We start from the raw sequence: 14,630 nt of genomic DNA, 5'->3' as shown, positions 1-14,630 counted from the left end.
CCAGAAAGTGAAAGTGAAAAATCACTCAGTCGTGTCTGACTCTTTGCAACCCCATGGACTATACAGTCCATGGAATTCTCTAGGCCAGAATACTGGAGTGAGTAGCCTTTCCCTTCTCCAGGGGATCTTCCCAACCCGGGGATCAAACCCAGGTCTCCTGCATTGCTGGTGGATTCTTTACCAGCTGAGCCACAAGGGAAGCTCAAGAATACTGGAGTGGGTAGCCCATCCCTTCTCCAGTGGATCTTCCTGACCCAGAATCGAACTGGGGTCTCCTGCATTGCAGTCAGATTCTTTACCAACTGAGCTATCAGGAAAGCCCCCAAATCACTGCCAAATCCAATGTCATGAAGCTTTTCCCCTATGTTTTCTTCTAGGATCTTATAGCTTTAGGTCTTACATTTAGGTCTTTAATCAATTTTGAGTTAATTTTTGGGTATGACGTGAAGTAAGGGTCCAGTTTCATTCTTTTGCATGTGGATATCACAGCACCATTTTCCAAAGAGACTATCATTTCCCCATCGTGTGGTCTCGGCACCCTTGCAGATTATTTGCCTATTTGCGTGAATGTTTATTTCTAAGCTCAATTCTGTTCCATTGGCCTATGTCTGTCTTTAGGCTGGTACCACACCATCTTGGTTATTGTAGCTCTGTAACATGTTTTGAAATCAGGAGGTGTGTGGCCTGTGTTGCCCTCCTGTAAGCATCGCCTTTCCTGTAAATCCCTAGAGGCAGGGTCCTCAGCTGGCATACAGGGGGTACGATAATAGAGTAGCGATCAGCACAGTGTTTTCTGCAACCCTCCATGCATTTCTGTAGTGCTGACCTGGATCTCCTCAAAGAACTCAGATTCTTCCCCTCTCACTCCACGGCTCATACCCCAAGATTTAACCAGAGTCACCAAACGGTTCGGGGATGTCACCTGAAATGTAGAGCAACCTGCATTGTTCAAGGCCAGCAGTAGTCTATGAGGTCTCAGTATCTCCTCTGTTAATACAGAACGTATGGGATCTGATGAGTACGTATTAGAGCTGATGGTTTGGGGACGTTGCTATGTCTTTGTTTCAGGGAAGATAGAGGATTTCCTGTTTTTCATCTTGTTATTGTTTTCATGGGTTTGAGGGAAGGAGTGGAGTAAAAAGACCTTACTCTCATGGTTCAATCTCCCTCCTCCATCTTACACACGTCTTCACAAATCCCTGGGATCAAGTTTAGGCACTGTTAAGATTTTTCATACTTCTTCATCAGTCCAAACTTGTTTACTGGTCTTCTTCATGACCAGCTTAAAACTTTTACTAACATTCTACTATCTCCTGTGGGTCTTTCCATTCCATCTCTAATCTTATAACATTCTCCAGGAAATACAGTTGTCATCCAGGTAATTTTTCCCCTTAGGTTATTTCTCACATCTATCTTTCCTCATCCAAGTCTTTATGGCCTTATGTTACACTATTAAGAATAATTACTCATATATATGGTTATAACAAATCCTAAGTCAAAGGGATTCAGAACAAAATGCATAAAACCTCGCTCCAAAGAAACTAAAATTAATGTTTTTTATCTGTGTCACTTCTGCAATACAGTCTACCAGTTTATCTTTGTAAGATATGCTTTTGTTAAGAAAGCATCAGTGGATTATCTCTACCCCAGAAAAAAGTTCTAAATCCTTAGCCTGACATCTAAGAAATAGACTGTGGAAGCTGTTAGAAAGAAAGAACTAGGACTCTGGAATTCAATTCTCTTCATTTTCAAGGCAAGATCTACATATTTGCCATGTGATGTTGGGTAAGTTTCTTAGCTGCTCTGAACCTCACTCCAGACAGACCAGTCTACTCTTCATTACCAACCTGCCAGACACTTTCCTACCATCCATTCAAAGACCTTTAGACTCTCTACCTCCTCATTTTCCTTTCTTAAGCCTCAGCTCCTCAGTGAAGCGCTTCAGTGATCATTACCTCCTCTCGTGTTTATACCCACCCATCATCTGACCAAGTTCCTGAGATATTTTACACTTTTCTCTCTTCTCAACTAGATTGGAGAATAAAGTCCTGTTTTCTGCCTCTCTGCGCTCAGCCCACAGCAAAGCGTCCAATATTTATAAAATAAGAGAAAGAAATCGAATATTTCTAAAACATCACACAAAAGAAATTTTAAAACCTCCAGTCACAGATTAGTAATACTTAAAAGCTATCACGGCTTAAACATCCTTTTCTTTAGAATAGGGACTCTATGTTAAAGCCACCAAATAGCCCCAGCTGCTAAGTGGAAGATCTTCTCATTAAAGGAGTGCCAGTTAGTAAAGGCAGAAGGACAGAATTTTGAAAAAATCTCCATTTTATAACAGGATTCAGGCAGGGGTCATCAGTGGGTTTGGTGACCACTAGGTGAAAAGTTGATGGTTATCTAGATGTTAGCTCAATGCCATGTCAACAGTGTGATGACTTGATGGCTGCAGAGGGAAGAAAGGAATCTGACAGTGTGGCTAAGGCTGTGGCCCCCTTAATCCAGTGATCACTCTTAGAGCCTCTAATCCCGAATGAGCAGACTCCACATACTTTCTGATGGGATACAGTATGAAGGACGCAAGGTCACCATGACAGTATTCTTGCCCCCCAAATATTCATCACGTCTTTACATCTAACTTCCGGTTTACGAGGGCCGCTGTGTGTGTGCTCAGCAGCCCAGTCGCGTCCTACTCTTTGGGACCCCATGAACTGGAGCCCTCCAGGCTCCTCTGTCCCTGGTATTTTCCAGGGAAGAATACTGGAGTGGGTTACCATTTCCATCTCCAGAGGAATCTTCCTGATCCAGGGATCGAACTCACATCTCCTGCATTGGCACGTGAATTCTTTACCACTTTACCAGGGAAGCCCAAAAATGAGATACTAAGCAAATATTTGTTAACTTCATTAAGTATGACAGAGGTACTGTGGTTAGGTAAAAAAGGTCAATTTTTAGCGATTACCATCGTCTGAGGTCTAATACTTTCCGCTGCTTAATATCTTCAAGAGGAGAATACTGAGGCCACTCCCTTTGATGTCGTCCTTTCTTATCTGAAGTTTTTTTCTTGGAAACTTGCTTCTTTCCATTGCCTGGAACACAAGAGTATAAAAATGAGGTAAGATGAAGCAAGCTCCCAAAGCAATACAATTAATCATGTAACAAAATATCAAAGTAGCTAGGTCTAACAATGCTATTCGCAAACATATTGAAAAACCACATGTATCTTCAAGAACACCCTACTGCTTTAAAGAAAGGGATAGAGAATAAAAACACATTTAAACAACCATGAATGTTATTTCCTATCAGGTTCTTATATTTTAATTCCTGAGCTAGTCACTTAGCTAGCAAAAGAATCAATCACAAAATGCTTAGCCACATCTAGAAAATCAAATTAGCAAGGGTAAAATATTTAACAAGACCAATTTCCAGAAAATGAATCCTTTCCATAAAATAATAAAACCACATTAACGTTACTCTGTTGAGAAAGTAAAAGCAGCAGATCCAATAATCTGATGATGTGATGTTTAAAAATAGCTCCAGGCCTACAGAGACCACAAAATGAATTAAGAATGATGAATACAAGTACATTATTAAAATGCTACTTTAGCACCAGGAGCCAGAATGGAAAACAAAGTCTCCTTTCTGTGTGCAAGTAGGAATATATGTGTGCACAGACAGACACGCAGACACCACACACATTCTCCAGAAGACACAAAAGACAACACAGTGGTTATCTATGCGGGGAGGGAAAACTGGGAGCCTCACCAAAGGAAGACAAAAGTGAATTCTTATACTCGTTGATTTTTAGACTTTTTTGTTTCCATTCAGTGGATCACCCAGTCAAAAAATAATATAAATTAAAATATTATTAATGAACATCCAAGCCTCATTTCACTAAAACACCATGAACATTTCAGATAGTTATGTGCACTTTATATCTTTATTTTTATTTTCGATCTCACTGCACATGGGATCTTAGTTCATAGACCAGGTATCCAACCCGTGCCCTCTGCATTGGAAGTGCAAAGTCTTAACCACTGGATCACCAGGGAAGTCCTAGCTAGGTGCACTTTAAAATCTCTCACACGTGTTACATTTTAAACCAAACCAATCTGCTATAAAAAATAAAAAAAAGCCAATGTTTCATTTTCATGAGTCAGTCATAAATTAGAAAATGTAGATTATAGAGATACATGTTTAGAAAACAAACGTGGAAGAAGATCCATTTTCTTCATTCAAGATGCTCTACAGTGAAACCATCTGGCACCCAAAACCAGCTGGAACCATAAAGACCTACTGCATAGCACAAGGAACTATACTCAAAAATTTGTAATAACTTGTAAGGGGAAAGAATCTGAAAAATATATATGTATATGTATAACCCAACCACTGAGCTGTTCATCTGAAACAACATGACACTGGAAATCAACTATACTTTAATTAAAAAATTTAAAAAGACTGACGTCATATGTCCTCTGTCCATAATGGAACTAAATTAGACACTGGTATTTAGAAAAGCCCTAAATATATGGAAATAACATAGCATACTTCTAAATAAGGTATTAATCAAAGAAGAAATAACAAGATAAATTGGAAAATACTTCAAATTAAATGACAGTTAAAGATAAAGTGTATTAAAATCTATGATCTTCAGCAAAAACAGCACTCGAAGTGAATGTGTTAGTTGCTCAGTGGTGTCTGACTCTTTGTGACCCCAGGACTATAGCCTACCAGGCTCCTCTGTCCATGAGATTCTCCAGGCAAGATACTGGAGTGATTTGCCATTTCCTCCCCCAGAGGATCTTCCAGACCCAGGAACTGAACCTGGGTCTCCTGCATTGCAAGAGGATTCTTTAGCATCAGAACCACCAGGGAAGCCCAAAACAGTACTTAGTGAGCAATTTTAGAGCTTTTAATACTTACACAGAAAAGTCTTGCATCAGGAGGATAGAAAATAAAGAACACAGTAAACCCAAAATAAGAGGAACAACACAGTAAAGAGCATAAATCAGTGAAACAAAAAACAGACAATTCAGAAAATTAGTAAAGCTAAAAGCTGGTTATTTGAAAAGACAAACAAAGCTGATACACCCACCGCTAGAAAGAAAGAGAACACAAACTACCAACATCAGGGATGAAAAAAGAGTTATCACTAAAGACCCCCAGGTGTTACAGGGATAAAAGGAACTGTTAGGAACAACTCTATGTCGGCATCTTGACAATGTAGATGAAATGCACAGACTACACTGACAGAACCAATGGGAATTAAGACAACCCCATAACTGTATTTAGAGATTGTTATTACCCCTCTGAAAACCCCTCAGAAAACAGGAAGAAAGAACACTTCCCAACATGTCTTAGGGGACCTGAACAGATATTACCAAAAAAAAAAAAAAATTATAGACCAATCACCCACAAGTAGAGACACAGAGTGAAATTCCAATGACTCCCCAAGACTTACAAATTCACAAAACAGTCTGTGAAACAAGTTGATTTTGTCGATGAACAAGCAGATGGACAGAGGTTTTACAAAATGATCTGAAAAGCCAAGAAATAATACAAACCTGACTTCTGCCTCTTTCTAGCTGTGTAAGTATATCCCAAAATGTATCCCCTCTGTGCCTCCATTCCTTCACCCATAAAATCAAGACAACAGGACCTACCTCATAAAATTCCAGTCTTACTGTGAGTTCCAAAGAAAGACATGAAGGGCATTAGTTTGTGCTCCAGAACCACCGCATCGCGACAGTGAAGATGGTACACTGCACCCCCTTACGTTGTGCAGTGCGCAACCTACTCGGTGGTACCTGGACACCCTGCTGGGTGCTCAAAACTTTTTAACAACAACAGAAAAGTCAGAATGTTATATAGTAACAAAGAAAACTAGATACTTAATTGGGAAACATGAATTCACATCCCTGCAAAACTAAATACTGTGCTATTCTAGCTACCTCATTACCCATTTCTAAATTACTGAGTGCTTATCTGTAATACTTCCGTTAAACAGCACTCAGATTTGGCCCAAGCTCTCAAAACACAAGGGTTAAGTTTGAAATTTCCAATGGCAACACATTAATGAACTAAGTGTCTTACACCCAAGGTTATTTTTTTAAACTATAATGAAATACCGACTCGATGGACATGAGTTTGAGCAAGCTCCGGGAGTTGGTGATGGACAGGGAAGCCTGGCGTGCTGCAGTCTATGGGGCTGCAAAGAGTTGGACACGACTGAGCGACTGAACTGTACTGATGATGAAAAAAAAACACAATGAAAGTGTTAGTCACTCAGTTGTGTCCATCTTTTTGTGACTCCATGGACTGTAGCCTGCCAGGCTCCTCTGTCCATGGGGATTCTCCAGGCAAGAATATTGGAGTGGGCTGCCATTCCATTCTCCAGGGGATCTTCCTGAACTGGGTCTCCTGTATCACAGGAAAATATGCCTAATTGCAAGTTTAAACAAGTGATATTGCTTGCTTTCTCCTTATTTTCACTTGGGAACATCCAGGTTCCTTCCTCACCTGATTTGTGTTTCAAATTCGTGGTCACTCCATCAAATTCGGATTTATCAATTTCCCACGCTAGAGGTAGCTTGCCCAGGCTGCTGGATAAGTTCTCCAAGCTGTTCTCTTCATTGTAGATGATGTCCGACGTACTGGCTGAGATGCCAATGTACCTTGAGGAATTATTTGCTGCAGATAAAGAGGTACTATCGGAGAGGCAAGAAGAGAGGGCTGGATTTGGAGTTTTATAGATTGAGGTGGCCTGGTTGAGAAAGGCATAGTCTGAACAGATGGCGTAAATCTTCTCCCGAGTGTGGGTCACTGGACAGCTCCACGGATAATGACCATCTCTTCTGGGACCCAGGGGTTCTCCAGAGGCGCGGGTGCAGAAAGACTGAACGGCACCTTGAAGGCTCTCTTCGGGAGACCGTCTCTCGGACTTGTGCTCACCATTTCCAGAATCATCTGCCCCTTCTGCTTCTGCAACGTTAGGCATTGAACGCAACTATGAAAGTTCTGTTGTGAGGAAGAGGGTGCCACGCTTTCTATTTCTTGAGAAACAGCTGTGACAATCGTTTACAGCATTCTGCAAAAACGTGAGAGCTGCAAAAACGGGCTCCTAGGGAAAGAGGGAGGAGACAGAAAGATCAACAACCCACTGGACACTGCAAAATGCAAACACATATTCTAAGTGTTTCATAGGCCTGCATTCGATAAATATTTATTTCACAACTACTATACGCTTAAGTCATGATCCCTCACCATCTGGTTAAAAATTATTTTTAAATGATGTTTTAGGATAATAAAGGTTGGACAGTATCACTGATTCAGTGGACATGAACTTGCGCAAACTCTGGGAGATAGTGAGGGACAAGGAGGCTTGGAGTGCTGTAGTCCATGAGGTCGCAAAGAGCTGGACACGACTTAGTGACTGAACAACAAATAGGATAATAAAAAGACCAATGACTCCATTTCAAGATGGGCAAAATATCTGCACAGTCATTTCTCCAAAGATGATGTAGCAATGATCAATAAGCACATAAAAAGATGTGCATCACTAGCCATCATGGAAATGCAGATCAAAACCACATAAGATACGACCTCATATTGATCCAGGTGGAGTGAGTCAAAAAGACAGATAATCATAAGGATCGAGGATGAAGTGTAGAAACTGAAATCCTCATACAAAGCTGGTGGAAATGCAAAATGCTCCAGTGACTTTGGAAAATAGTTCCTTAAACGTTATACATAAAGTTGGCATATGATCCAGCAATTTCACTCCTCGGAATATATCTAAGAGAACTGGAGACATCTGTCCACACAAATGTCCAGAGCAGTACTACTCATAAAACAGCTAAAAAAAAAAAAAGGAAACAACCCAATTCTCATCAATTGATGACTGGATAAATAAGATGTAGTCTATCCATACAATGAAATACTATTGGACAATAAGAAGAAACGAAATACTGATCCATGTTACAACATGGATGAACCTTGAAAGCATTATGCTAAGTGAAAGAAGCCAGTTGCAAAGGACCAGAGAGCGTGTAACTCCTTTTATATGAAATGCTCAGATTGGGAAAAGCCACGCTGACAGAAATTAGATTAGGGATTACCTAAGGGCTTGTGAGGCGAAAGGGGATTGGGAGTGATGGGGTTTCTTCCTGGAGGAATGAAAATGTTCCCTGATTGTGATGATGAATGCACACTTTGTGAATGTAGTAAGAGACACTGAACTGTACACTTTAAACAGGCGCGCCGGGCTCCTCCTCATTAGAGAAGATGCCCAAGCCTTTTCTCTCCGGGTGTGTATCTCTGCCTCATTTCTGTCTTAAATAAACAACCATTTCCCTGTGTGCTCTCCCAAAATAAGTAATAAAGAAATAAACATAAATAGATAGATATAAATAAATAGGTGAATTTATGGTGTATAAGTTTCCCTGGTGGCTCAGTGGTCGACAATCCACCTGCAAGGCAGGGGCTGTAAAAGACTGGAGGTTGTATCCCTGGGTCAGGAAGATCCCCTGGAGGAGGGCATGGCAACCCACTCCAGTATTCTTGCCTGGAGAATCCCATGGACAGAGGAGCTTGGCGGGCTATATTCTATATGGTCACAAAGAGTCAGACACAACTGAAGTGACTTAGCATGCACACGCACATGGTGTATACATATCTCAAAACTGCTTCCATCACCACAATGAATTATAGCCTGTAGAAATCCTAGGAGGAGCGGATCTCTCGACAGGAAGCTTTGACGGTTTTTCCTTCTTCCTCGTCTCCTGATGTGATGATGGAGGAAAATTCAAAAAGAAGCTCTGGGTAGGGCTTCCCTGGTGGCTTAGCAATAAAGAAGCTGCCTGCAGGAGACATGGGTTCGATCTTTGAACCAGAGAGATCCCAGGCCAGGGAGCAACTAAGCCCATGGGCCACAATTACTGAGCCTGTGCTCTAGAGCCTGCGAGCCACAGCTACTGAAGCCCACACGCCGAGAGCCCTTGCTCCGCAACAAGAGATGCCACCGCAACGAGAAGGCCATGCACCACAACTAGAGAACAGCTCTGCAACTCGAGAGAAGCTCACGCAGCAATGAAGACCCAACACAGTCAAAAATAAAATAAATGAATGAAAGTAATAAAAAAGAGAGAGAGAGAGAAGAAGCTCTGTGTATCTGAGGTCGTACAGGCCAAACTTGAAGCTACTCTCTTAGCAAATGCCCTAGCAAAGCATTTCTTTTTAAAAAAGTTTTGTTGAAGTACAGTTGATCTACAATGTTGTGTTAATTTCTGTACAGAAAAGTGACTCAGCTACGCTCACACACACACACACACACACACACACACACACACACACACACCTTTTGCATGTCTTTTTCCAGTATGGTTTATCACAAGATATTGAATATAGCTCCCTACTAGCAAAGCATTTCCTAATTCTTTTCTGTTATTCTCATGCCTTTCACTAAAAGTGGAATAGAGGTGATGGGGAATAGAGGAAGTGCTGAATAGAGAAAGGTCTTATTTCTGGGTTGGGGTTCTGCGGGTGGGTTGCAGGAGGGTGGGACATTACTCAGAGCATGCAGCCATGCTAAGGGGCAGTGAATAAGGGTGTGGGGGGCCGGCCGGGTGGGTCAGGGTAGACAGAAATGTTCCAGGCCCTGCCCTGTTATCTCTTCATCTCAGATTTAGCCTCTGCTTTGACAGAGCTTCCTTCCTCAGATTAAATGGAATTTTGCCTATGGGACCAGCTCTCTGTGCAGCAGGGTGGGGATGTCTGAACAAAGCTAATCTGGAACATATATAAGAGAATATATATGCGTGCTGCAGTCCATGAGGTCACAAAGAGTCAGACACGACAGCGGCTGAACAGCAACAGAATAGGAGAATATTCTTATCAGAAACATCAGGATGAATGGGAATGAAGTCTAAAAGGGAGGGAATTTATGTCTATGTATGGGCTTCCCAGGTGGCGCTAAAGAATCCACCTGCCGGTTTAGGAGACACAAGACACTTGGGTTCGATCCCTGGGTCAAGAAGACCTCGTGGAGTAGGAAGTGGCATCCCACTCCAGTACTCTTGCCTGGAAAATAAACTCCACAGGCAGAAGAGCCTGGGGGGCTAAAGTCCACGGGGTCACGAAGAGTTGGACACGACTGAGGACATGCTGGTGTATAGGTGATTCACTGTGCTGTACCTTAGAAACTAGCACAACATTGGAAAGCAATCAGACTCTCATAAAATTTTATTTAAAAACAAGAAACATAAAGAAAGGGAAATCACTGCATTTGTGTATCAATAAGACCAGAAAGACCGTAGCACTTGATTGATAAGAGTGTAACAGTCTGGTTTTGTTTGTGTTTGGAGTTTGTTTGCTTTTAAATAATGGTCACTCACAAGAATGATCTTTTTTGTTGCACTTTCACCAAAAAAAAAAAAAAACAACAACAAAGATCATCAACAAAAGGACATGTTTGTCTATTGACTGTCAACCAAAGCCAAGAGTAAAACTTGGGAGTGCTATGAAAACTTTCTCACCTGAACCACGATTGATGGAAATTTCTCTTTGAGGGACTTCCCTGATGGTCTAGTGGCTAAAACTCCACACTACCTAGGCAGGAGGCCCAGGTTCCAGGTTCAATCCCTGATCAGGGAACTAGATCCCACATGCCACAACTAAGACTCGGAAGAGCCAAATAAATATCTTTTTTTAAAAAAAAAAAAAAAGAAAGAAATTTCTCTTTGAAAAATTGTCATATTTATAAATTTTATCACCTAAGTAAAACAAATTAGAGAAAAATGTTGCAAAATACCAAAAGATATCACACAGAAGAGGAAGATGATCCAAACCCCAGGACCAAAACCCTGCTGCTGTTGATTTCCTCATTATTTACCTGTACTTGCGTGCTAAGTCACTCAGTCGTGTCTGACTCTTTGGGACCCCATGACCTTCAGCCCACCCGGCTTCTCTGTCTGACCCACGTCTCTTCTGCACATGACAGCGACAGCTCCATAAAGCCCAGGGCGCGGGTGTTATTGCATCCTCAGAGTTTCTCAGACATGAACTAAGCACAAATTATTACTCATTATAGACTCATGGTGGAGGTCAACTCATATATTAGATTGTAATCACAGCCTCAGGAAATGCCTAGGTACAGAGGGGCAGTCTGTCCCTCCACTGAATGGCCTTCACCTCACATGATATCATCACATCTTCTTTTGCCTGTATTTTTATAAACAATTTATTTCTGCTCCTAGTTCCCTGTCCACTACCATGCATTGACATTTCTAACCTGACCTGTGTACAAATAATGGAAAGTAAACCGTGTATACATATGTGATCATGTAACTCCACTGCCTAAAACCCTCTGCTCTTAGAACAAACAGCAAACCTGGCGTGATCTCTCTCTTTACCTCCACCTCACTCTCCTCTCCCCATGGACCATGTTTCCTTTCTCTGAATGCTATCTCCTCCCTCTTCTCCTTTATTTACTTAATTCCCCTTATCTTTCGTGTGCTGTGTGCTAAGTTGCTTCAGTGGTGTCCACCGCTTTGCGACCCCGTGGACTGTAGCCCTGCAGGCTCCTCTGTCCATGGGATTCTTCAGGCAATACTGGAGTGGGTTGCCCTTTCCTACTCCAGGGGATCTTCCCAAGCCAGGGACCGAACCTGAGTCTCTTATGTCCTCTGCATTAGCAGGTGGGTTCTTCACCACTAGAGCTACCTGGGAAGGCCATACTTGGATGTCAGTCAAATATCACTTTCTGCCAGATGCTTCCTTCCTTCAGTGAGACCAGGCGACCCTGTACAAACTCAGTACCTCTCCTTCACAGGTGTTTTGCTGTTTAGTTGCTAAGTTGTGTCCGACTCTTTGCGACCCTATGGACTGTAGCCCACAAGGCTCCTCTGTCTGTGGGATTCTCCAGGCAAGAATACCAGAGTGGGTGGCCATTTCCTTCTCTAGCGGATCTTCCCCACCCAGGGATGGAACAGGAGTCTTCTGCCTTCACAGGCAGATTTGTACCCTGAGCCTTCACAGGTCTTACCAGGGTGCAATTCTAGATCGTGTGTATTTATATGATGAATGTCTGTCTCCTGCAAATCTGGTTTTCCTGACCTACTCTATCCCCAGGGTGATTTGTAAAAGTCTCATCAACAGATATATATTTAAGCCCCTGCACCATCCTAGGCATTATTGTAAGCCCAGCATTAGGAGCCTGGATTGCAGGAGGGCTTACCAGGAGTGGCCCTGGCAATCAGGACCTGGAGTTCTAGGCAAGGGGACTCTTTCTCCTCCCAGGTTCTCATGGGTGAGAACGGAGGTTCCCTCATCCAGTAAAGGACGCCAAGCTCTATGAAGATTTACTGGTAAGAATGATTGCAGGGCCTAAGCTTCAGGACTTATTGATTTATTCATAAAGTCCTATCAGAAGCAACAGAAAGAAAGTGAAATCGCTCAGTCGTGTCCGACTCTTTGCGACCCCGTACACTGTAGCCTACCAGGCTCCTCCGTCCATGGGATTCTCCAGGCAAGAATACTGGAGTGGGTTGCCATTTCCTTCTCCAGGGGACCTTTCCCACCCAGGGATCGAACCTGGGTCTCCCACATTGCAGGCAGGAATGTGCAGGAACCACATTCCCTGGTTCCCTCTGAGCCACCAGGGAAGCTAACAGAAGTACCCTTTAACTCCGTGTAAAAGAAATCTCATCAAATGGCCAGCTTCAAATGCACCGCTGGGGGAACAATTTTCGTCACTGAAAGGAACTGCTCTGTAAAACAAACTATGAAATCCACTATTCATGGCCTCATTACACTCTTTTACTAGTTGTATTTTAAATCCTTGTTTTTAAGCATCAGGTTTGCTTAGAGAACGAAGTATCTTTTCTTCCAGTAAAGGCTTCCACTTAGGACAACTAATGGGATCTATATATCTTGCCCGAGGCCGCTGAAACAAGGGGCAGCGAAGGACTTAAGGATGTAATGAATAGACGCCAGAGGGCCAGACGCGCTAAGCCCAGGGGATCGGATCTCCGTCCTTTCCCCTCTCCAGCCTCCTCCCCACGCCCTCCTTGCCCGGTCCTCGCTCAGACCGGAGCCCCAGCCCAGGCTGAGGCGCCCGCCTCCGCGGGATGCCGGGGGGCGGGGGGGGTGGGGGTGGGGGGGCGGTCTCCGCGCGCTCCGGCCAGCGGCGAGCCCCTGCTCCCGGGCAGGCGATCGGAGGCCCCACCGCCCTCTCTGCGAAGCTGGCGGCGCCACCAGGCTCGGAGGCCCCCGGGATGAAGACGACAGTGGCCCAGGCCTGCCGCTTGCAGCCGCCGCCAGCGGAGGCTGAGGCGGCGCCCGCCCGCAGGAAATAGCACGGAGCGACCCCCCGCCCTAGCCGCCCGACATCCCCGGGCCTCCGCGCCCTCCTCCCGCCCTTCACTCGCGCGCAGTCGGCCTCCAGCCCGCGCGGGGGCCCGGGGGCGCGGGGCGGGTTGGGGTGCAAGGCAGCCCTGTCCCCGGGCTAAGAGGAAGCCCCTACTGGCGTTTCTGAATGCACGAGTTGATACGATTACTAATGTTAACTGCCCCCCAAAGAAAACAGTACAGAAAACCCTCGCCTTGACCCCTGCCCGGGCCCCGGCTTTGGCTGGCGGGGCCACCGGCCCATCGGAGTTTGGGGAGGGGGGCGGGGGCAGCCGACAAGGCCGAGAGAAGGGCGGAAGGGGGAGAGGAGGAGGCTCCCGGTACGAGGTCGGAGCTGGCCGGGACCCCTCTGGCGACCGCGCGGACCGTGCGGGGTGGGGGCCCGGGCACCGCGCTCTCCGGGCCCGGGCCCAGCCGAGCGTAGCGCGAAGGCTCGCGCCGCGCCGGCCGGGGGGCCACCGGTGTCCCCGCTGCCCCTCCAAACCGGGCTTTGTTCCCGAGAAGACGCGTCCTTTCTCTCCCGGACGCTTCCCTCCACCCTGCGGCCCAGGTCTTCGCCCACTTCTTCCCCGGAGGGCCGGTCCCCACGCAGGGGCGTCCACTCGGATGACCACCGGGCCCCGCGGAGAGCAGGTGGGCGGCGGCAGGCCCGGCCCAGCTGCGCTCACTTGCCCCCCGCCCCGGGCCCAGCGCGCAAGGCGCACGGTCGGCGGCGGCCACCTCGACCCCGGCCCACCGCCCGAGGTACCTCTGGCCTGTCCGGTGGAGTCGGGCCGCGGCGGTCGCGGCGGAGCCAGGCCCGGGTCCGGGATCACAGCTTCCAGCGCGCGGCCCGCGACGAGCCTCGGGTTACCCTGGGGCCGGCGTCTCGCGTCCCATCGGAGCGCGCGGGGACAGCGCCCAGACGGCCGTGCCGGGCGACCGATCGTCCGATGTCATGGACAACACCTTCCTTTCATCGTGTTTTACACCTGTTCTCAGCACGTGCGGAGGATATGGTGGCAGTTTTTGTTTTGGGTTTTTTTTTTTTTAAAGAAATCTTAGCTGCTCCTCCAAGACGCGCGTGCCCCTTAATTGGGCATCTACTACTTATCTGTGCCCTGAAAGCGGCTACCACAAAGTAAATAAATGGTCGAGACAAGGTTAAAAAAAAAAAAAAAACCTGGCAGGATTTCCGCTAGCCCAGCTGAGAACTACACGTCCCAGGAAGCTCCGGCGCCCGG

At 45.4% G+C, this 14,630-nt stretch overlaps 1 protein-coding gene across 1 annotated transcript in view; it reads right to left on the bottom strand.

Annotated features, from left to right (window-relative positions):
- ERCC5 (ERCC excision repair 5, endonuclease) overlaps positions 1-14,545 on the bottom strand; it is a 61,497-nt gene extending 46,952 nt beyond the window's left edge. The window contains exons 1-3 of the mRNA XM_061133384.1: positions 14,156-14,545; positions 6,523-7,123; positions 2,966-3,092 (exon numbers count right to left, since the gene is read on the bottom strand). Of these exons, the coding sequence (XP_060989367.1) occupies positions 2,966-3,092; positions 6,523-7,000 (605 nt within the window). The 5' untranslated portion in view covers positions 7,001-7,123; positions 14,156-14,545. The remainder of the gene's footprint in view (positions 1-2,965; positions 3,093-6,522; positions 7,124-14,155) is intronic.
- Between the last annotated feature and the right edge of the window lie 85 nt (positions 14,546-14,630).

This window comes from Dama dama, chromosome 30 (assembly GCF_033118175.1).
Source record: "Dama dama isolate Ldn47 chromosome 30, ASM3311817v1, whole genome shotgun sequence".
NCBI classification, from domain to species: domain Eukaryota; kingdom Metazoa; phylum Chordata; class Mammalia; order Artiodactyla; family Cervidae; genus Dama; species Dama dama.
Note: the sequence above shows the minus strand (reverse complement) of the source record. Positions and strands in the feature narration are given on the sequence as shown.